Here is a 22,922-nt window from a genome sequence, read left to right on the forward strand (position 1 = left end):
AAAATATAAGGTGTTTTATAAAAAAAAATATAAATGTGCCACATTATACAGGGTGTCCGTTTTTCGAGCTTCACCACGAAGCTCTCAGTTATTAGACGAGATACAAGGTTGGTTAAATGAAGGCAAAGTTACACATTTTTATGCTAAACAATTATCTCAATGAATTAAATTATTAGACAAAAAACGAAAATTTGTAATTTTTGTTTTAATTTTTTTTTCACATGCCTAAAAATTTTTGAAAGCCTCCTCTCCTCAAAACTAATTTCTGGATACGCCCCACTTTGACATTGCTTACTGTGCTGGATCACAATTATTAAGTTATTGTCCTTAAATTGGTCCTTCGAGCCGGATACATATAATATACCCCTGAGATTCTAAATTTATTGTAGTTGCATTTAATTGGTTTAAACAAAATTGACAGCATTTGCTTTCTCAGTGTTAAAAAACAAGTTAGACCACCAACTTCTTTAAACAACTGTGGAATAACGTTGCATCATTTATTTACAGCAAAAAGCTTTGATTGATCACAGGTGTGCATTGAAAAGCCGCCGTCATAACAATTGTAATTACACATTTATAACTCACATATAGTAAGTAAGGTAGTAAAAGTAACCTTATCGGAAAGCAATTAGTTATGAAAGTAAACGTTAAGCGTGAGAATAGCTGCGTTCTACTCCAAATAACTCATGGTTACATTTTTAAAGTGCGCGTATTAATCATAAGTGAAACCGTTTTATAACTACTACAAGTTTTTTCTTCTTTCTTTTGCAGTGGGACCAATAGACCAGTCTGCAGCCGCTGCGTCTTGGCATGATTTCGACAACTCAGATTTTTTCCAATCTGAACATGCTGTGATCCAAACTCACCCCTCGATAGGAGGAGGGCCCAGATTTAGTTCAGGGGGAGGGAGAAAGGCGTGGAAACATTTAGATTTTCGAAATTCGGCGACTGCTGAATTATTAAAAAATCCCTCACTGTCGTCACCTGATGAATGTGCGAGAGCTTGTCGAGAAGGAGAACCCCCAAGAATTTGCTATTATCATTTCACGCTGGAATTGTACACCGTGCTTGGAGCGTAAGTAAACATTTTCTATAATGAATAATGATAATAAAATTGGAAATACTAAATTATTTTCAAGCATACAGAAATAAGGGTAAGGAACAATAAAACTTGCGTTTTTTCAAAAAAAACATTTAAAATTTGTTACCTTGCATGAAATTTTGCTTAATTTTTCAAACAATTTATTTTGTGTAGCTGCAAAATAGATATTTTTTCTCATTGACATTGATTTCTGCAAAAATGATCGAAATAGATGCACTAAATTTTTGAAAAGAAAAAATACATTGCGCGGAAACAAATGGATTTTTGTGACGAGTTTTGGCAATTTGCGGAAGAAATTTTCCACAAAATATTTTGACAAGAGCTTAAGAATTCTTGTTAGCTGAAAGGCTTGACTTTGTTACCAATAATTAATAAAGCTTATCAAAATCAATTCACAAAATCATACTTCAAATTTGTGTCAAAAATTTTTGAAAAAAAGGAAAAGTTACTTACTTTACAATTGTTAGGAAGTACTAAAAAAGTTTTTTATTGACTTTGTTTGGTGCAAGAATTATCAAAATAATTTATGGAATCGCCCTATTTCGAAAATAAAATTCTACTAACTAGTAACTGGTGTAACTAATGGTTTCTCCCAACGAGTTTTTTGAAAATTAAAAAACTTTGTACAACATTTTGTAATATGGTTATTTAAATTTTTTATTTGCGTAGCCTTTTATAGGTTGTTAACTTGTATGAAAACTTGTATGAAGAGTTAAAAGTCATAAAATTTCGACTATTGTAATTAGTAAATTGTTTCCTTTCATGTTTTTATCAGTTAAAAGTTTTTTCAATAGAATGTAGGCATTGTTTCCTAAATGCACTGAAAGAAATTTTGGAAAGTCAGGAACTTTTTTGCAATAAATCTTACACTAGAAATAATGTTCTAGTATCCTTGTTGCTGGTAAAAATTATTACCATTAGTTCACAAAATTACACAAAAAAAATAGCTGCAGAAGACAATCTTGAAAAAAATTGCTCAACACTATAGTGTTTTCTGAATGATTTTTTCAGTAATTGTATTCTGTAAAAATAAATTTTTAAATGCAAAGGACATTTTTAAAACAAAACATACTTTAACACTCACAAATAGTGGTTGTTTTTTCAGGAATATTTGTTACATTACGTCGGATTTTTCATTAAAAAAAAATATGTTCCGAGGCAGGAAGTTTCTCTAGATTGTTTCCTCTAGATTTTTTGGCTAATAAAAATTTAGTTCATTGAGTTTACTTTTTAAAAGAATAATCGAAACAAATTTACAGAATCAATTTACGGAATTACAATGAAAAAACTTGCGATGCTGTTTGATGTTGTTAACAAACAAACAAACAAAACATATTTTTTTACGTTTTAGTGGTTATTTTCTAACGACTTTTTCACAGTTCTAAGGCCCTTCCCTATAAATCATTACTATAGTTTTGCGAAATCATTAAAAGAAATTTGAACTTCAAGTAGTATTTTTTTTAATTAAAAATAAATCAAAAACAATTATTTTTGTAAAAAATTATGGTTTTGCAAAATCGCATAAAAAATTGATCTGCATAACACGTCTTATGAGAGAAAAATCGTGTTTTTCTGAAACTACTGGCAATTTCCTAACAATTTTTTCACAGCCAAAAATTTTTACAACGACTTAAATTGATTTGTATAAAAAAGAAAAAAATAATCATCTTTAATACTATTTTAAACTCTCAACAAGAATTCTTGTAGCAATCGTCGCTATGGATTATAAAAAAATATACCTTGAGCTACAGAACGCATTTAAAAAAAAGTTTATCTGAAACCAGTAGTGATTTCCTAATATTTTTTTCACAATCTACAGGTTTTTCCAGCGATTTTGTTGTTTGTAAAAATTGTTATTTCTAACCAATTTGAGAAAACTCAAAAGGGCATTTTTTGAAAGTAAATTCTTACATCCAAACTAGTTTGTGACACTTATTAGAGATCTGTTTGTCCATAAAAATTTTAGTTTCGTAGAATCAACAATTTTTCCAATAAATTTATTGTTCCCTGTATTATCACAATCGCTTATCAAAATCAGATAAAAAACATTTTTGAACTAAAGAGTTCATTTTTGCAATAGTAAGATGTTTTACAAAGTACAGTAGTTGTTTTCTCACAATTATTTGGTATAGATGTTGCGCTAGATAAAAAAATACATAAAAGTTGTGTTGTTTCCTGTAAATTTTTTAGCAGCAAAAATTTTAATTTATTGACTTAGTTTTATGTAAAATTGGCCGAAATATATTTACAGAATTATGCTCAAATGAAGACTTTTTGAAACAATATCTTACCTCTGGAACTAATAAATGTGTTTTTTTTCACGACTTCAATTAAAAAGTTTTTCTCTTGACTTTGTGTCTTAGAAAAATTATCGAAATTTGTTGACAGAAACACACTTAAATTTAAATTGTCTTATGGCCAAGATTAGCAGTTGTTTTATTTTTATAATCAAAAAAAAACTTTTAAAGGCAACTGTCAAAAAACGGCACTTTTTTTTCTTGATTTTGAGGCGTGAAATAGTACATTTGTTCATAGCAAAATAAAGCGCTGACAACGTAAAAAAAGACTTTTTTTACCGGCCCACAAATACTTTTTTACGGGTCATGATTTTGAATAAAATTACCTTGTATTAGATGATTCGAACGTTATTTATTAATATGTGATATTGTCCTTAAAAACCACAAAAAACAGCACCTCTCAATTAAATAAGAATGACAATCCTAGATGACAATAATATACAGCAACTAAGCCCTAGTTACCATACCAAAACACACCGGTAAATTTAATTTTATGAAAAGATTCGATCGAATCTTTAATTTTGGTAATTTTTTACATTTGCACACAAAATTTTGTATGTCACATGGCCGTGAACTATCTTTTTTTATTCGAATGATTAATATTCATTCTCAAAAAAAAGTCTTAATTCACGGCCTTGTGACATAAAGAAGTATTTTTTAATTAATTTCTGAGACATCCTTGTATACCCAGAAATTGTAACTTTATTAATATTTATTTAAGAAATAAGTATAGTTTCAAAATTTCCAATGTCAAAAATCGTAATTAGAAATCCTGGTCATACCAACTATCAACATTTACACGTGTCAGACACGAAAATAATCATTACTTGTACACAATGAGCATTGATAATTTATTTCGGCTATAATAATGAATACAAATCTTTCAGAGCCTGCCAAGTGTGTACACCTAACGCCACCAACACCGTCTGGTCCCATTGTCAATGCGTCTTAGCCGATGGTGTCGAAAGAGGCATTCTAACAGCAAACCGTATGATCCCAGGACCCAGCATCCAAGTCTGCGAAGGTGACAAGGTTGTGATCGACGTCGAGAACCACATCGAAGGCAACGAAGTGACCCTCCACTGGCACGGAGTCTGGCAAAGAGGAAGTCAATACTATGATGGAGTGCCTTTCGTTACCCAATGCCCCATTCAGCAAGGAAACACCTTCAGGTAACCACCCACACTTTTAGAAAGGGGCATCCGTTCAGGAATTTTCTCAACGAACCGATTTATCAAAATAAAGCCAAGGATACATATTTTAAATTTAATGAAAAAAGCAACTATCACCACTGCAATTTCCGTTTTAAATGTCAGTCGACACATCTTTTTTTTAATAACCCTTAATTACCACAGATTTCTCGCGAAAATGTCAATATTACGATTTCTTGCTAAAATATTTTAAAAACGGAACGTAATCCAATCACAATGAAAAGAGAAAATTATAAGTTTCTTCAAATTAACCTCAAAATGTACCGTAGTAATAAGAGAATTAGGGAACGCTTGACATGCAAAGAAATAATTTTACTGTCGTGAACATATCCTACATTGTGTTCTGCTGCCACAATTTTAATAAATTAATGGAACGCAAATTACTCCGATTTCTCAGCGTTCTCGTTGACATAAAAATTACTAATTAAAAAACATCGCAAGGTTTATGAAGGTTTCAAGGTTCAAGAACTTATGTAGATGGCTTCATTTTAATTTTTATTAGTTTTAAAAAAATCTAACTTGCGTCGTTTCATATTTTGCGAGTCAAATTTGAAATGGTTCCGGTTATTATCCAAACAAGCTGCATACACACATAATCTCACATTTCAGAAATATTTACTTTGTTCTAACAATTATATTGTTATAAACAATTTTCAATATCTTGGCTCCTAACTGAAGTATAAGCTGTTGTGGTTTTTAAGGGCGCAATCAATCCCCATCTCGCACAGGATTGGAGATATTAAGAAATAAAAAATTTAAAGTTGCTATTTGGGACAGTATCTCTGTTAGCCTAATGAGCTGAAATTTTACATACATACGTAATTTCAAAAATAAAATTCCAAAATTATAGTTTCAAAATGTTTGCCAACTGAATTATCTCAGAATTAAAAAATGAGATGCTTGTTAAATTGTTAAAGTGCATTTTAAATTTGTAAAAGAAAGTACGTAAAATTTAATTAATAATAATAAGAAACACATCTCATTCATTATTATGAAAAATTTCACCACCAATCCTGATTTTTTCTATTGAAAGTTTCTATAACAGGTTAGAGAAGCATTTGATTCTTTAACAAATCAAACAACAAAGATATACAGAATGAGTAATGAGTATCTAATGAGTATCTTACTTCTCAAAAACAAATAGGAACACAAAATTCGGTATTTGTTATTTGGTACATTTTTTATATTTTTCTCTATAGGTACATGTGATGTTTTTCATAATTTTTAAATATTGTTTCGGAGAAAATGTCACTAACTCCAAAAAATAATTACAGTAGAACTTTGGCAACCCGAATAGAAGCAAAAATTACAAAAATTCATGTTAACACAAAACAAATCTGAAAAATACAAAAATTAAAAACGTTTTAATACACAGTAAGTATACGAAATATTTTTTTAACAGAATATTTTTCAACAGAAAGTGTAATTTGACTTCACTTACATAGCACGCTGCAAAAAAATTGTTTGTATTGTTTCATGTCATTCCAAGAAAAACGTTGCTTAAAACTTGTATTGGAAAAAATACGTAAAAAAAATATCAATTGTCAAAAGGGTTTAAGATATCAAGAAATTCGACTTATCTCAAAATTTACCTATTCGAATTATCGAAGTTCGAATGTAATTAAGTAAAGAAAAATCAAATAAATATAATTTTGGGGCTAGTAACATATTTAACATTTTTCCTTTTATTGATATTACCTAATATTTTTAATCAATTAATATTTATTAAAGGAATAAAAAGATTGTGAAGAACTTCACATGCACATAGAAAAATATAAATATTTTAATATTTTCCGATATAAATAGCAAACATACCTTTAGCAAGCTCATCTTGTATTTGGCCTTAATTGACTAATTGACTAATTTAAAATCTTGTGAATTCTTCTTTTACGAAAATATTTAATACATGAGTTGAAAGTAACATTTTTTCTAATTTCCTAAAAGCGTCAACTAAGTGTATAACACCTACTTTTAAGCAATAATTATTTTTTGTTCACTGTTAATATAAATAATAACAAATAATTTAGTGTAAAGACAAAGATGGAACCGGCACTTAAAAAGTGCAGAAACTACGTCTCACACGTTACATTTTATCACTTTTCAATTATCGAATTTCCACCTTTTTTCTTGCGTTCACAGTAAATTTTAAGTTGTAAAGTTCTAGTTTCGTCACCAGAACACTTTGTGGACAACGAAAAAATGTTATATTCAAGTCGTTTGTTAACGCCCGATAATTATCTCAACTATTAAATTTACACTTTAAACAGTGTAGATTATTAATCGCCTTCATTAACAAATTAATTTGTGACATACTTATTATTAAACATAATGCAAAGAAAATAAAATTATTTTTGTGTCAAATTTTTATTTTTTTGCACAAATGGCATCTACTTTTTTTCAAAAATTTAGTGTTCTAAACGGTTTAGGTATACCATATCAACATCAGTTATGTCTTTATTACACAATATTATTAAATGCTTTGAACAGAAGAGTCTATAGGTAACTTTTTTAATTAAATCTAAATCAAAATATATAATTGTGTGTCAATCTTACCCCCTAAACAAACATTCTTCTCTGATAAAAACATTACCTTGTACTGTTTATTTATTTAGTCTTTATTTATTTGTATCAAAGCTGCTCAACTTAAGCCAATACAAAAGTAAAATACAAGGAAAATAAAATAGTTTTAATAATAATTGAATAAGAAAAAAAAAGAAGTGTAATAAACAAACATAAATACAAAACAAGAAAAAAAAAGAGGAAAGTAAGTAAACGAGGAAAAAAATAAATGTTTAATTGTCTTGTTTATGTCCCTACTTAAAATTATGTGAGGAGAAAAGAGCCAATAATTTCTCTTCAAAAACTGTAGAGGTTTAAACTGAAATTAAACTGAAAGACAAAAATTAGGAAACCTTAAGTTTGAATTATGGATATTAATTTTATAATAATTATAATTATTTTTAACAAAGATAAGATGGTGTTGAAGATATTTGTATTTTGTGAACGAAAACTGATAAAAAGTACTGTAGAAACGTTTTTTTCAAATAAAAGCTTCTATTTAAATACTATTAGTACAATAAAACGTCTCAAAAATCGGACACCGACTGGGAATCTTTAATTGTCCGTTGTGAAGATGTGTCCGTTAAAGGAGGTTTCACTGTATATTATTTTGTTTGGAGTATAACTGTATAAGCGTTATCTGTTGAGGCCGATAATCCGATTAACTAAATTAACTACTCCTAAATACACGGTGTCTCAGCTAAGAATTTAGAGCTTAATATCTCAGTTATTTGTCAACGGATTGTTATGAAATTTAGAATGCACATATTTTGGGAGGTGGGCTTTCAATTAGGGGCAAAAAAATGACTTCAAGTTAAAAAATGAAATTTTAAAAAACATTTCTTTTATTTAAAATTAGGACAAATTACCGTTGGATCATTAAACCCCGAAAATTGGATGTCCACACAAAAACTTAACCAAATCGCTCGGCTAATCCAAGAAAAAAATTAAATTTTGTTGTTAAAATCTTAATCCCAATTTTGGTAGTAATTTGGGCAGTCACCTTTTGAAACAATTGATGTAGCATTTCTATGCGGCATTTTGTGTACCACTGAAAAAAACTGTCAAAAGTATGCGCGCTGTCAGAAAAGTAATATCGTTTTAATTTGGTGAAATTACTTTAAAAACCAACAACAGTGGCTGAAATTTCTGTGTTGTTGAAAAAGGAATCAATATTCGCCTATAGAAAGTGTCGTTGGACTTTTTGTGAAATGTTATTTATAAAATTTAAAGTTCAAAGAATCGTCAATAATTTGAAGACACAGGAAGCGTACCTAAACTAAATCGAGTGAGAACAAAACACGTTACTGGAAACGAAGCAATAGTTGGGTCTGTAATGCAAGCTTTGGAAAAGAATCCAATCAGCAGTATACGAAACATTTCCAAAGTTCTGAATGTTCAAGTGTCTAGAATTGTTCAGTTGTTGTTCAGTCTTTTAGTCCTTTTTGAAAGAATCAAAGCATCCAGTACCAGAAATAAGTCAAAAATATGGTTTTTTAACTTTGTATGGGTGAGAGATAATTGTGAAATGTCGCTTGCGTGACAGTTACGTTTCTGCGAGTAGGGGTGACCAAAATTCAATGGTAGTGCTCATTTGTCTCATAGAGATCTACGCTTTTGCATCTGTACCCACGTTTAACAGTTTGTTTTACATTTTTCTCGCGTAACAGGCGTCTTCCAAGAACGAGTTTTTTCTGACAGCATTTTTCACTGACGATAAATTTTTTAATATGTCTTAAAAGACTTAATATTTTAAAAAGGCATGTAAAAATTACGTTTTTAAGACTTGAGTTGCTGCATTAATGGAGTGTTATACTAAAAAATGAAAATTTTTATACGGATAGCCAACAACAAAATAGGCGACCCATATTTTTTTATTTTAACCAAAGCTCAACCGTTTTGGAGAAAAATAATTGAAAAGGTGAAAATTTCTGCCTGCCGTCAGCAATGTTCCTTTTTAAATCAGCCAGTCACAGCACTTGAGATAGAAAACTGGTCCAACAAAGATAGCTTGAAAGACGTACGTTTTTTTTTAATTCCTGCCTCTGCTGTTTTACATACGACTTCAGATGCGCTGCAGGAGCAGTCATTTTACCAAAACACAAAGTCCTGCAAAATATTAGCACACAACACAGTCACAATCGACAACGCACGGTTTTGACATTTGTATTTGACGTTTACTTTACCAACCCAAACGTAGGTCGTAGCGTTAATTGTATGCAGCGAAAGACTGACGAATCATTAGTCGAGACATTGCTACGTCACAGCGCGAATTTTCTATTATTACTAAAAACGTACCGATTTAAAAAAACTCAGACCGATATTACTAGACGTCATTTTGTGTCTACTTTCAGAATCTGCAATTTCCAAAAACTTTTACTTTCGTGTAAAACACTCCATAGGATTTTAATCTTTATTTTCTAAAATATCTGCATTTTAAATTTCATAAAAAATCCGTTGACAAATATCTGAGATATCAGGCTCGAAAGTCTTAGCTGAGACACCCTGTAGAATTGCATTGTTAGGAAGATTAGGTGTAAATGAAAAATTCCAGTTCGTTCGAAAAACAGGAACCCTCTGAAATTTGATTCAGAATATAAGAAACAGATAGGTCAAAAGATTTTTGAGAATTGTCTGACCGTAGATATGTTTTATCGTAAATTACGCATTATTTGGTGATTTGAATTTGAAGAAATCATGATGAATATCTAATTCGGGCTTAATACAACACTGATAAAAAGTTATATCTACTTTTTCCTATTTAATCAAGTTACTTGTACTTTACTTTATTACTTAAGCATGCTTGAAACTGTACCTGCTTGATCATATTAATTAAACTTCTAGTAGCCTTATTTATTACTCACCTTTAAGACATTTGGAGAAAAAATAGTATCAATTAACTATTTTACAATTAAAACACTTTCTACACAGCTTGCCAACAACGAAAAATGACTTCTTGCCAAAAATGCTTTAGGCAAATTCGAATGCAAGACCGTGTTTATTTTAATAAGCAGTTGTAAAACAACTTCAACACAGGAAGTATTACAACCCGCTGTTTCACTTCACTAATTCGCCATAAATCAGTGGTATTAAACCATAATTCGTTCCAGGTACCAATGGATAGCCGGAAACGCTGGCACTCACTTCTGGCACGCTCACACCGGTTTACAAAAAATGGACGGTCTTTACGGCAGTGTTGTGATCCGTCAACCACCAGCCAAGGACCCCAACAGTCACTTATACGACTATGATTTGACCACACACGTTATGCTTTTGAGTGACTGGATGCACGAAGACGCTACTGAAAGATTCCCCGGAAGATTGGCTGTCAACACTGGACAAGATCCCGAGAGTTTGCTCATCAACGGAAAAGGACAATTTAGAGATCCCAATACTGGCTTTATGACCAATACTCCACTTGAAGTCTTTACCATTACGCCTGGACGAAGATACAGGTTTAGGATGATTAATTCGTTCGCTTCAGTGTGTCCAGCTCAGTTGACGATTCAAGGACATGATTTGACGCTTATTGCTACCGATGGAGAGCCAGTGCATCCCGTGAGGGTTAACACAATCATCTCGTTTTCAGGTGAATTTTGGTTTTACTCATTTAATCATTAATAAGTAAATATACAAAGTAAGTATTTACAAAATAGATTTTCAATCGCTTTTTTTTCAAAAAAATTAACAACTTCCGAAAAAAAGTTTCCAAAAACAAGGCCATATTTACGAACGACAACTTTGACTTGACGAAGACGTTCTTCTTCAGTCTATTCGAAAATTAAAGACCTACAATACCTTATTTTTGAAATAAAGTTAGAAAGCTTATTAGAAAAGTAAATTGATTTTGGGCTCTCTTAAGGGATTTTAAGGTGCTAAAGGATGATAAGTATAACAAAAAACAAGAAAATTACAAAACACAAGAATTCACAAAAATGCTAAAGTAGAGCGTCAGAAAACCTTCTTCTTTAATAATAAATATGTATCAAAAGATGGGGGTCTATCGTGATAATTTAATAGTTTTAGGTAAATTTAAAAAAAGTTCTAAAAAAAAATGAGAGTCTTTATTTCTTTAGCAAATCACAAAATACCTTCATATTTTTTCTGCTTCCGAAATGTTGCTTGTGGAAAATAAAGCGATTTTTAAATAAGACAAAAGTCAAAAAGTGGGACTGCCATGACTGAAAGAAGTGTATCGCCATCTTTTCTGTAAATCCTCAAAAGGCCTTTTTTACCAATGTTTCCAAAGATTCATGATCTACATTACTATGTTTTTGAGAATAATCTGCTCAAGTTTTAACAATTTTTGATAAAATATATAAAAAAACTGAAGATGTACAATTTTCTTGATTTAGAGATATAATGTGCAGAAAATTTACAGTTTGTTGATAAATAAAAGTAAAGCGAGATCAAACAAATTTGGACGAGAGTCTTTCTTTCTTCAGTATATCTTCAGAATACTTTATGGAGAGATTAAAAATTGTTGATGTACCTAATTGGCGTAAAATTTTAACTGATTTTTCATAAAATGTAACATACAAAGCTGAAGTTCTTCTGTAAATTGGCAGATGACCTTCTTCTTCAGTGTTATCAAAAATTGAACTTGAACTACATTATTTTATTTGTCAGCTATAGTTTGCTCAAATTATAACAATTTTTGCTAACAAATAACGTATATAACAACGATGAAGCATATCATGGTCAAAATGAATTAAAAAAGTAAAAAAAAAACATGCATCAAAAAAAGGCACTGTGGAGTAAAATCTTCAAGTGTTCGGTAGATCGTCACAAGACGTGTTCATACATATCAAAAGATTAAATGAAAATCAAGTCTTTAGGGTTTTAAGATCTAATTTGCTGAAAATTTGGCAGTTTTTGATAAATTAAATTATATAAGGCAAGACTTTTAAAGTGGAAACTGCAGGGAATAATCTTTCAGTAAATTGTAAGGCCTTTATTAAAGAAAAATCTAATTAATTACGTTGTGTTTTAGATAATTGTAGTGTGTTTAAGTTTTAGTAATTCGTAATCTATTCTGTAAACAGATCTTATAATTTATTCGTTTTTAATAAAGTCTTCAGTTACTTTATTTTCGGATGTAGTGTTGAAAATTTGGCAATTTTCGATAAATAAAATTAAAATAAAACAAGATCACTAAAAAGTGCAAGCATCCTTTGACTGAAGAGAGTAGGTCTTTTCAGTAAGTGCCTTTCTTTATAAGATATTAAATAATAAGGATCGCTATATTAGTCACAGCTAGCTTGCTGTGAATATACATAGAAAGTAAGCCTCCATTGTTTTAGTAAATCGTAGATCGATGTCTTCAGATTTTCTTCCTTTTTATAATTACTAAAAAATTCATAATTTCAGTAAATCGTTTGTGTTTTTCTTTTTCTGTTTTCGAAAGTGTTAAAAATTTGGCAGTTTTCATTTAAATTAAAATAACACAAGAACCCTAAGTGGCACGTTTCTCTGTCTTTATCGCTTCAATAATTCGTCTGACTGCGTTCTTTTTTATAATATTGAAAAATAGAAAATTTCCACATTTTTTTCTTTCGAAATCTAAACTAGCAGCAGTCTTCCATCAAGCTTGAAAGTCGTTAGGTCAGAATCTCTTTCTTTTTGTAACATATTAGTCTGCTGAAAATTTAATAGTTTTCGAGACATTAAAATAAAGGAGAAATATTTTTTATTTTTTGTCAGTTTTATTGTTTTTGGGCCGGTTTACAAAAACATCAAATTAATTGTAAGTTAAAATTTTGGGAATTAAACTGGTGAAGATTTCACAATTTTTAATGAAATAAAAAAACAGTCTCAAAAAGTAGCTGATTTGTCATAACTTAATAGAATAATAGCCTTTATTTTCTTTAGTAAATCATTAAATCTATTTTCTTTAACCATTTTTTTGGTCATTTGTTATTTATTAGTTTAGAATTAATTCTTTCGTGTATTGATAGTTTGGTTGGATTTATTGCTTTTGGTTTGGAGTATATTTTTCTTCAATTAGTTGAAAGTATTTTGAAAACGCTCAAAAGTACTGGGAAACACGGAATGTTAAAGAAGAGCTATATTGAAAATTTAAATTGTTTAGAAAGTTGGTTGTTGGTTTGGTTTTACCAATAATCATTCCAATAAAAGTGAGAACATTAAAAAACATTTGGAAAAAAACAGCAAGTGCCATTTATATTAAAAAAAAATAATTTAGGTGCCAAGTTTTGACAATTTTTTCAAAATTAACGTCAAAAAATTGCAAATAATCTACAAGCAAGATGTTACAAATTTCTGAACTTTAGCCCTATATAAAGGAAATCACTTGAAACCGAAATGTTAAAAAATAAGAATACGTAATTTCTTGTAATTTCTAACTGTTACTACAATAAAGAAACAAGATAATCTATGAAAAGTGCAAAAAATGCGAAAAAATCTAGAAGAGAAAAAAATACCGTGAGGTAGTGACTCACATTTTCAGTGTATATAGTATGGCGAATGATTTGATTAATACGAGTATAAACAATGACACATACCGGAATGAAAGTAAAGAGTTTTGGTGGGAGATAAAAAAATCTCCCAGCCATCAGTTGTATTTGCTCAACATTCGGCATAACCAGCAATTAGAATGCGGTCAGCATGCAAATGTACACACATTCAGGCTCACAAATTACATACAGTCATGAATATTAATAAGAGCAAAGAGTTAGTTGTCACGTTCTCTTTCGGCTAATTCCCCACAAAATTTAAAAGACATTCTTGCATAAATCGTGCGTTAAAAATTAACCAGGTCATTCGTCACTCTATTTCTTGCACAAATACTTTTTTCATGTGCAATTAACAAAATTTTCACCAAACAGGTGAACGATACGATTTTGTAATCAACGCTGACCAAACACCCGGTGCTTATTGGATCCAACTTCGAGGCTTAGGGGAGTGTGGCATAAGAAGAGTACAACAGTTGGGTATTCTGCGGTATGCCAAAGGGCCATACCAACCCAGCCAAGCCCCGCCCACTTATGACTACGGTATTCCCCAAGGAGTGGTAAGTACATTTCTCAAATAAAACAGAATCCGCAAAACATAGAAACAACAAAACACGCTTCTGTACATATTACTTTTGCTGTTTTGTAAAGTTTGGGGCTTTGGTGGGAATAGATTATAGGTAAAAGATTTGTACAGAACAGATGTAAACAGAGCGGAGCAAACATGTACAGTGTAAATAGATGTAAAAAGCGACTCCCCACAGGTTTTAAATCCTTTGGACGCAAGATGTAATGAAATTCGACCAGACGCCATCTGTGTAAGCCAGTTAAAGAATGCCCTCAGCATTGATAAGGGTATTCTGCGCGAAAAACCAGACGTTAAAATTTTCTTACCCTTCCGTTTCCATATCTACACGCCTGAGGATCTTTTCGCCCCCAATACATACAACAGACATTTAGGTAGGTTTGAAGTAGTTTAAAAGTGGGACACTGAACGTCAGATCGAACCTATTTGGTATTATGTGGGTGAAGAAGTACCGGGTTTTCAATTTAAATTTCAATAAATAATAGATAAATCACAGGTCAAAACTTAATCAGTTTTCAATAATTCGTATATAACCTTGCAATTTGTGTTCAAAATGAATCAAAAATTTCTAAAAATGGTACGTATAATCAAAACATCGTAAAAATAGTAATTTAACTTTTAAAATTTCACTGAATGAAACACTAGGAATGATTTGAAATGCGCTGACTTTTAAAGTTACAAAATAACTGATAAGCCCAAAAGATAGCTAAACTAATTCCTGAGGATATTCGTAAAGTTACAAAAGAACTACTCTAATAACTTTCAAAAACTAGGAAAAAATGAAGAGAACAGAAGGAAAAAAGTGGAATAGTAAAAAATAAAATTTAAAAAGAAGAGATCCGGCTCTGAGAAGTTGAAGAAAACTAAATTTAACGACAAGAAACAATACAGTGTAACAAAGAAAAAAAGACCATCTTTATTTACTGATTGAATTGTTGAAAAAAAAGAAAAAAGAAAAGGAAGACATTTGATATAAGAAGGAGAAAAAAGGAGAAAAAAGTTATTAAAGAAGCAAACCAAAATTTAAAAAAACAGATACTCTAGAATACCAGATATAAAAGGAATTCCTGTACTGTACTACTGCAAGGATTCGACGACGCGAAATGTTTTAAGACAAGAGATTATAAGAAAAAACGATTAAAGAGAAAAGAAGAATTGGACCGATGACAGCGTTCGGTTGGAAGAAGAAAAGAAAGCATAAAAAAAGAAGGAAGCTGAAGAAATTGCTTTAAAAAGAGATAAAATGGTAAATGTAAAGAGAATCAATAAAGAAAAAATTCAATGAATAAAAAAATTAAAAATGTATTTGGAAGAAAACACCACAGTTAACAAAGAAAACAGAAACAGATGTAACATATGTACTTATTGGTGCAGAAAAGCAAAACAAAAAAAGAAGAAACTCAGAATTATTAAAAAAAATTAAGGTAGAAATGAAGAGAAAGAAAAGATTCAACTCAAATAAAGGAAGAAAAGTTGTAAACCGAAATTTAAAAAACACAAAAAATGTTATGTACGTGATGTGATGATTAGTGATAAGGAAATTCGTATCGACAAAAAAAACATCATAAAAAAAACTAATACAAAAAGATAAAATCGAAGAAAACTGAGAAAAACACAAGTAAGAAAAACTTTCATATAAAAAACAAAGAAAAGTTTGCAATAAGAAACAATCAAAAGTACAACAGGAAAAATATAAAGTGCGAAAAACTGAATTGACTGTTGATGGAAGATAAAAGAAGAAAGAAAAAGAAGACAAAAAAGAAAAGAAGAAAACTCTTTTAAAAATAATAAAACAGGAGAAAGCAGAGAAAATGAATGTAAAGATTTGACTAAGAAAAAAAAAACGCGAGTTAAGATAGTATAAATAAGAAAAATATATCAGGAAAGAAGACAAGAGTTGACTATAAGTCTAGAAACTGTAAGAACAGACGAAAAATATCCAAAATTAAATAGAGAAACAGATAAAAGAATGATTTAAAGAAAAGAACAAACAGCAGAAAGTATAAGTTGCTTTAAAATAGTCTAAACCACGAAGTTAGAACTAAAAAAAAATAAAGATCTAACTAAGAATTCCACAGTATTCTTCCATTTTTAGTCTTAGTTATAGTAATCGTCTTAATTAAAAAATGAACATTAAGAAGACAAAACCTCCGGACAACAACTGGAAAAAGGAGGTAAAGAATTAAAAAGAGAAATTGAACAAAAAATGTTAAGAACACAAATATGCAATTTTGAAGAAATAAAGTAGAAAAAAATTAATGATCTAATGAAAAAAGGCTTGTTCAAAAGGAAAACAGATAAATAACTGACAACTGGAAGAAGACAGGTAAATGATTTAAAAAGGACATTGTTTAAAAAAATATATACAGTGAAGATTATACACTGCGGTTTTTATTTTACCAAACATAATCCTATGTTCTATTTTAAAAAATTCTAATCAATGCATTATTAGAATTCTTAGATCTCATGTATTATATGGTGAAGAATTTATTTCGCTGAGCATTACATAACACACATAATACTATTAAAGTTTCCCAAAAGATGTGTCAACGAAGATCATATAAATGTTCAGCTGCTGATCAAATGACACGCAATCAGAACCGTACTAAAAATTTTGTACCTATTTGCAAAGCAGATTTGAATAGCATTAACGACAAGAAACAATTAGAAAATAACTTCTACTAGGTATAATGCGTTAATTTTAACACATTCTGGACTAACCAATGTAGCTGTAGCGTTTTTTAAGTGCCATCGATATTTCATTTCTCTAAATACGGTCCTGGTAAGAAACATCTTTGCATAATTTCCTGTGACGGATTTATTGAAGTGGTAGCAAACCCTGCTATAATCGATCCAAAAAGTTAAATACCCTTAAAGATCATAAAATCGGTATATCTTTTGTGAAACTTTAATTGTATAATCCTCTGCTTAGTTCTAAAAAGTCCATTGCAAACAGTTCCATAGAAACGCCTATATCCAGCAAAATACAACCTTAATGTATTTTAGTGAACATTGACTGCAAAAACTAGAAAATAAAGCAAAAGAAGTGATTATAGTATAAAATACAACGATGAAAGGTTGTAGAAAGGAAAAAAAAATAAAGTAAGAAAGAAAACAGTTACAAAATAATTACATCACAGCATTAGGTTGAAAGAAGAAATACGAACTAGTTTTTTTTATTTATATTTTATTAATATTTGTGTTATTTTTAGTTTGATGTTTTTTTAAATCCTACAAAAAATTAAAAGTAATTTCATCTACTAATACATTCCCTAAAGATATGTAGTAAAATCGTGAATGAGGTTTTCATGGCTTACTTACCCACAGTTTTTGATGAATATCAAGTCGAACTGCATTTAATTTTTCAATGAAAAGATCTCATTCAAAGACATTTTTGAAATTCTAAAGTATATAGTTTTTTGACATAAATAACGCGAGATAAAACGTGTCAGGAATGTCTCAATGCATTTAAAATAGGTGGTCAGGCAAACAAGTTTACCAAAATTTAACTTTTCTGTTCGTAAACTGACATTCCGTGTCCCAACTTTTATACCATACGTTCAGTTTGTGTGATCATTGTGGTCTTTGATTTCGAAACAAAGCCAGTCAGTGTTGCCAACCTAATTTGCAAATCATCGGCCACTTTGATCCAAAATCGACCAAATCCTAACTCGCTTCATTCCCAGTTGCACCAAATGGCGACCACGTCATAAGTTTAATCGACGAAATTTCCTACATGGCCCCACCTGCACCTCTCATATCTCAATATGACGATATCGACCCCCAACAATTCTGCAACGGTGATAACCGACCAGCCGATTGCCAACAAAACTGCATGTGCACCCACAAAGTTGACATTCCACTCAACGCCATCGTCGAAATCGTACTAGTTGACGAAGGTGAGGTCCACAAAAAAGAGGGATAATTAAAATGATAACACTCTCGTTTATTATAGTACAACAACCAAATCTAAGCCATCCATTCCACTTGCACGGCTATGCCTTCAACGTGATCGGCATTGGGCGATCTCCTGACCAAAACGTGAAGAAAATCAACTTGAAGCATGCGCTAGATCTGGACAGACAAGGGCTTCTCCACCGTCAATTCAACCTTCCGCCAGCTAAAGACACGATAGCTGTGCCAAACAACGGATACGTGGTGTTACGACTTAGGGCAAACAATCCCGGATTCTGGCTGTTCCATTGTCACTTCCTCTTCCACATTGTAATAGGAATGAATCTAGTTTTGCAAGTTGGCACCCATGCCGATCTGCCGCCGGTTCCCCCCAATTTCCCCACATGTGGAGACCACGTGCCAGAAATTAACTCGAATCCTAACCTCGTTTAAGATTTAGATCGTTCCTCTGAAACTTTGTTTCGTGGAACGAAACCAATTAAGTTACCTTCACCAAATTCGTTTGTTTTGCTGTGAAAATTGATTATTTTCGATCTTGCCATTCCAAAAATCTTCAATCTAGTGTTACTCAATTTGTAATTTATATTATTTATCTACAAATGGTTTTTATTCGCCATAATTAATTTAGGTAAGTATAAGTAGTCTTCAACCCCTTCCGATACTTCCTTAGAAATTACCATAGGTGCTGTATATATTGGCCGAATGGCGTCTGTAGACTGTAGTGTAAATACAATATGGCGCTTGCATTGCAAATTGTTACCAATCTACCGAATTTGCAATTCGAAGCGAGTCTACCTACTTATAATAATCAGTATTTGATGCTAGAGTTCTTTATTTTTTTATAAAATTTCCAGAAATTTAGGTAATAATCTAACCCAGAATTCACATTGTACAGATTTCGTCTAATGGTGTCACACTAACCCCAGTTATTTAAGATTGTCCTAGTCTTCCGCAGTCTTCAATAACTATACAGAGTTACTGTTATTTTTATAAAATACGTATTATAAAAAAGTTCAATAAAAAATGTTAATCAATTACTTGGTGGTTGCGTATTTGTACAGTTTTGCGCTTGTTGGTGAGGATCGTGTACATAGAAGGAGCACCTCTGTGTATATACAACTACAACATGTAAATAATTGTAAATATAGAAATGGTAGGTATTAGACTATGGACCCTCGTGGCAAACACTTTACGTGCGCACTTTATGCAGGTATTGAATCCACTTGACGCCATCTGTAACAAGCCCAGAAAGGATGCTGTCTGTGTAAGTCAGTTACGAAATGCAAAGAAGGTCGATGAAGCGATTTTAGAAGAACGACCAGATGTTAAAATATTCTTACCTTTCCGTTTCTTATTCTATAAACCCGAAGACATTTTCCGACCCAACACTTACAATAGATTCTTAGGTATGTTCATTTTGACAGTGCTATGGTAAGTTTTTACGAAAACAATTACACAGAAAAAGGTTAATTCATAAAATAGCAATGATGAATAAAATGGAAAACATGAAGTTTTAAGAAATATTGGTAGAAATCACGTCAAGCGGTTTACGTCATTTTCTAACAAATGTCGAAAATTATGGAAAAACCTGAAAAACCAAAATATAAAAATCAACCCAAATGATACTTCTTCAGTTACAATGAAGAATAGTTTTCAAATGATCCAACAATCTCATCCTTTTTGAGTTTTTTTTTTTGAAAATTTTAACAAAGTTCGAGTAATTGATACCTCAAAAAAGACGTACCAGGAGTAGGTAGTACCTGGTTACAGTTTCTCGTTCAATTTTAAAAGAAAACGTCACTCTGTGTTTTTTCAATAAATGTTTCTTGTTTAATTTTAATAAAATCGCTATACTTTTCGTAAATTTCTTGTTTTTTATCAAAAAAAATGTACTGTTCTTGACCAAAATTACACTTCAAAAACAAAAAAAATATGTGTTACAATGAAGTTTCTGGATATAGTTGAGAGCTTTTCAGTTTTTTTTAAAGTCGTAGGTAAAAACTTGAAAAACTTATAAACTCAAAAAATTCAAAAGATGTAAAATAAGCACATAAAGAGTAGCTTTAATAGTTTTCAAATTCTCCGACGATTTTCGATCGATTTTATTTTTTTAACTATAATGGCAACTTCTGTAAAAAAAAATTTGCAATCTGTAAAAAACACCTCGAGAAATAAATACGAGTAGTAGGTATAAGGTCTGTCACTAAATTTTGAAAAAATGTTCAGTTTTCTAATTTTTCAATCCGACGAAAACTGAAAGAATTATGACGAATCTAAAAATTCCAAAAACTCGCAATCATGACTTGAAGACGTAAAATCCTAACCAAATGACGATGTAGTATTTAAACTGCACGACAAAAAAAATTATCAAATGATTTTGTACCGTTTTTAGGATTTTTTATCTGGTTAATTTTTAGATTTTTTAGTTTTGCTTTCTCACTTAATTATGAACAAATATTGCGTTCAGATATTTTTTACAATTTATTAAAAAAAATACAAATTCACACTTTTATAATTATCCAACAAAAAATTTACTCAAATAAACTAAAAAAACATGAAATTTAAATTTATAATCACAAACAAGAAAACGAAACATAAACAACTAGGATATTCAAAATCAACATTTTTTGATAGCGATATTTTTTAATTTTTGAAAATAAATGAGAATTTTTTACTACATAAGTCCCCACGGACATATAGTTTTCGACCTACTTCTAAGTTGAAATTTTTTTTTGTTTTTTGGAATTATAAGGTCCTAATGGTCACAAAATTGCATTTGTATGTATTATTTAAAAACAAAAAACAGGAAATCGGGTTAGTCAGACGTAAAAGTGTCACATTATCATTTCGAGAAGATATTGGAAAACAAAAACTGAAAAACAAAACACAAAAATAATTGAAATATTCTAAATCACTTTTTGTATAACAATTTCTCTGCTCATTACAAAAAAAAAATTATTTTCCTAGCGCTAGTTTTACTGCAAATAAGTTCAATTTGATTTTTTAATAGTAAAACTGCAGTTAAAAAATCATTCAAAGATTGAAATTTCCTCTGACAAATAGTCTTCAAATCTGCAGTCCATTTTGGGTTCTGTTTTTTGAAAATTTTAAAATAAACGGGAGGAATTGAAAATTTCAAAATTCTTTATTCTAATTAAGTGAAGCGTTTACTCAAAATCCGTAGCCACCACAAAATATATAACCTCTCCCGTTTAAACGAAATCGTCTTTTTTCACTAAAATTATCGACAAATGAAATTACATACTTTAAGTCATTGGCAACTTAAAAAACAACTTTGTCTTAAATGAAAACGCTTATTACAGTAGTGAAAACCGTTTCTCTCTATCTAGTCTCTAACTCAAGATATTTCGATTTAAAGTTGAAATTATGACGTCCTAACCGCCTATCGAGCATTTGCCCAATATTAAGATCAAATGGTTTTTGACTTTTAAGTGAGTGATAGAATTTATCAAAACTTGACAAAATTTCTCGGATGTTTTCGCAAAATTCAAGACAAAACTTTGAACACAGAGAAGTTTAGAAAGTAATTAATTTTCGATTTTGTGGAAAATGTGTGAAAAATGTTCAAATATCTGTCAGGTCAGGTCAGAGAGGGTTCAGCGATAAGAGAATTATGTGATGAGATGAGATGTTTTTTTTCTAGAAAAATAAAAAAACAATGAAGTCTTATGAGTAATATCCGTGGTTTTCGAATTATCATATTGACAATTTTGACCTGAATTGAGCGGTTTTTTAAAAATTGGGAAAAATGTCACAGGAAAACTATTTTTTGATTCTACATATTAAAAGAATAAAATGTTTTTCATTTTCGTAAAATACAAAAACCTTTGTTTGTTGAGTTAGAAAAAAAACTACTTCTAATTTATTAAAATAGTAAAAATGGTTTAGGAACTTTTTTAATGAAAAAATCTTGAAATACGTTTTTCATTTCGGAGCAAAAAAGTTTTTACAATCCTGTAAGAGTCTTAGTCACCAGAAAAAATTTATTTACAAAAGTTTCATAAATAGTGTATGTTGGTATTTTTTAACAGTCCAAAAAATCATAAAAACTATTATCGGGAACATTTTTATTAAAAAAAAATAAGCTACGAAATTTGAAGTTGAAGACTTAGAATACACACAGACAAGACAATTCGGAAGTAAAATTACCGTTAAGGGCGCCACTGAACTAGATCTAAAACAGTAATCATAAATGTTTATTTGGATATTTAAAGCGTTGTACGAATAGGCTTCACAATTATTGCCTATACAGAATGACTATTGTATCTTTAGTGCAAGGAACAAATGTTGACAAATTAGAGATCACGAAAAAAAAACAATAAAGAATGACTGTTTGTTCACCTACTTTATTGTAAAATTATTAAAAAAACAATTTATGCTAAATGTATCAACAATTGTTAACCTTAATTGCAATTTTGTAGATTAACCGAAGTAATACATGATTTTTTAGTGGAAAATTCGCACACTTCACTAGTTTATTCGTTTTTGAGCCCAACATGTGTTCGCTATGATTACGCGATTAAATAACACTTTGTTATTAAAAATTAAATCTTTTTCACTTTTTGTCCACTTTCAAATTCCAACACAAAACACTTTATAATCATGAAAAACCGCATAACCAACACCAAGGCTAGTATTTTTTAGAACACACGTTTAAACTTATTGTCTCTAATGTAAGAAATTAACAGCAGACACGTAAAATTGGTAAATAATTCGTTAAAATGAGGAATTACAAAAATTTCGTTACTGCTTTCGGCA

At 30.4% G+C, this 22,922-nt stretch overlaps 1 protein-coding gene across 2 annotated transcripts in view; it reads left to right on the plus strand.

Annotated features, from left to right (window-relative positions):
* stw (straw) overlaps positions 1-22,922 on the plus strand; it is a 53,906-nt gene that overhangs the window by 29,539 nt on the left and 1,445 nt on the right. Inside the window, 7 exon segments of one of the 2 annotated variants that reach the window (NM_001039398.2) lie at positions 772-1,075; positions 4,287-4,571; positions 10,280-10,758; positions 14,018-14,202; positions 14,407-14,602; positions 17,915-18,127; positions 18,184-19,179. In NM_001039398.2, coding sequence (NP_001034487.2) covers positions 772-1,075; positions 4,287-4,571; positions 10,280-10,758; positions 14,018-14,202; positions 14,407-14,602; positions 17,915-18,127; positions 18,184-18,575 — 2,054 coding nt within the window. In that variant the 3' untranslated portion in view covers positions 18,576-19,179. 2 annotated transcript variants of the gene reach the window in all.

The sequence above is a fragment of the Tribolium castaneum genome, chromosome 2 (assembly GCF_031307605.1).
Source record: "Tribolium castaneum strain GA2 chromosome 2, icTriCast1.1, whole genome shotgun sequence".
Taxonomy (NCBI): domain Eukaryota; kingdom Metazoa; phylum Arthropoda; class Insecta; order Coleoptera; family Tenebrionidae; genus Tribolium; species Tribolium castaneum.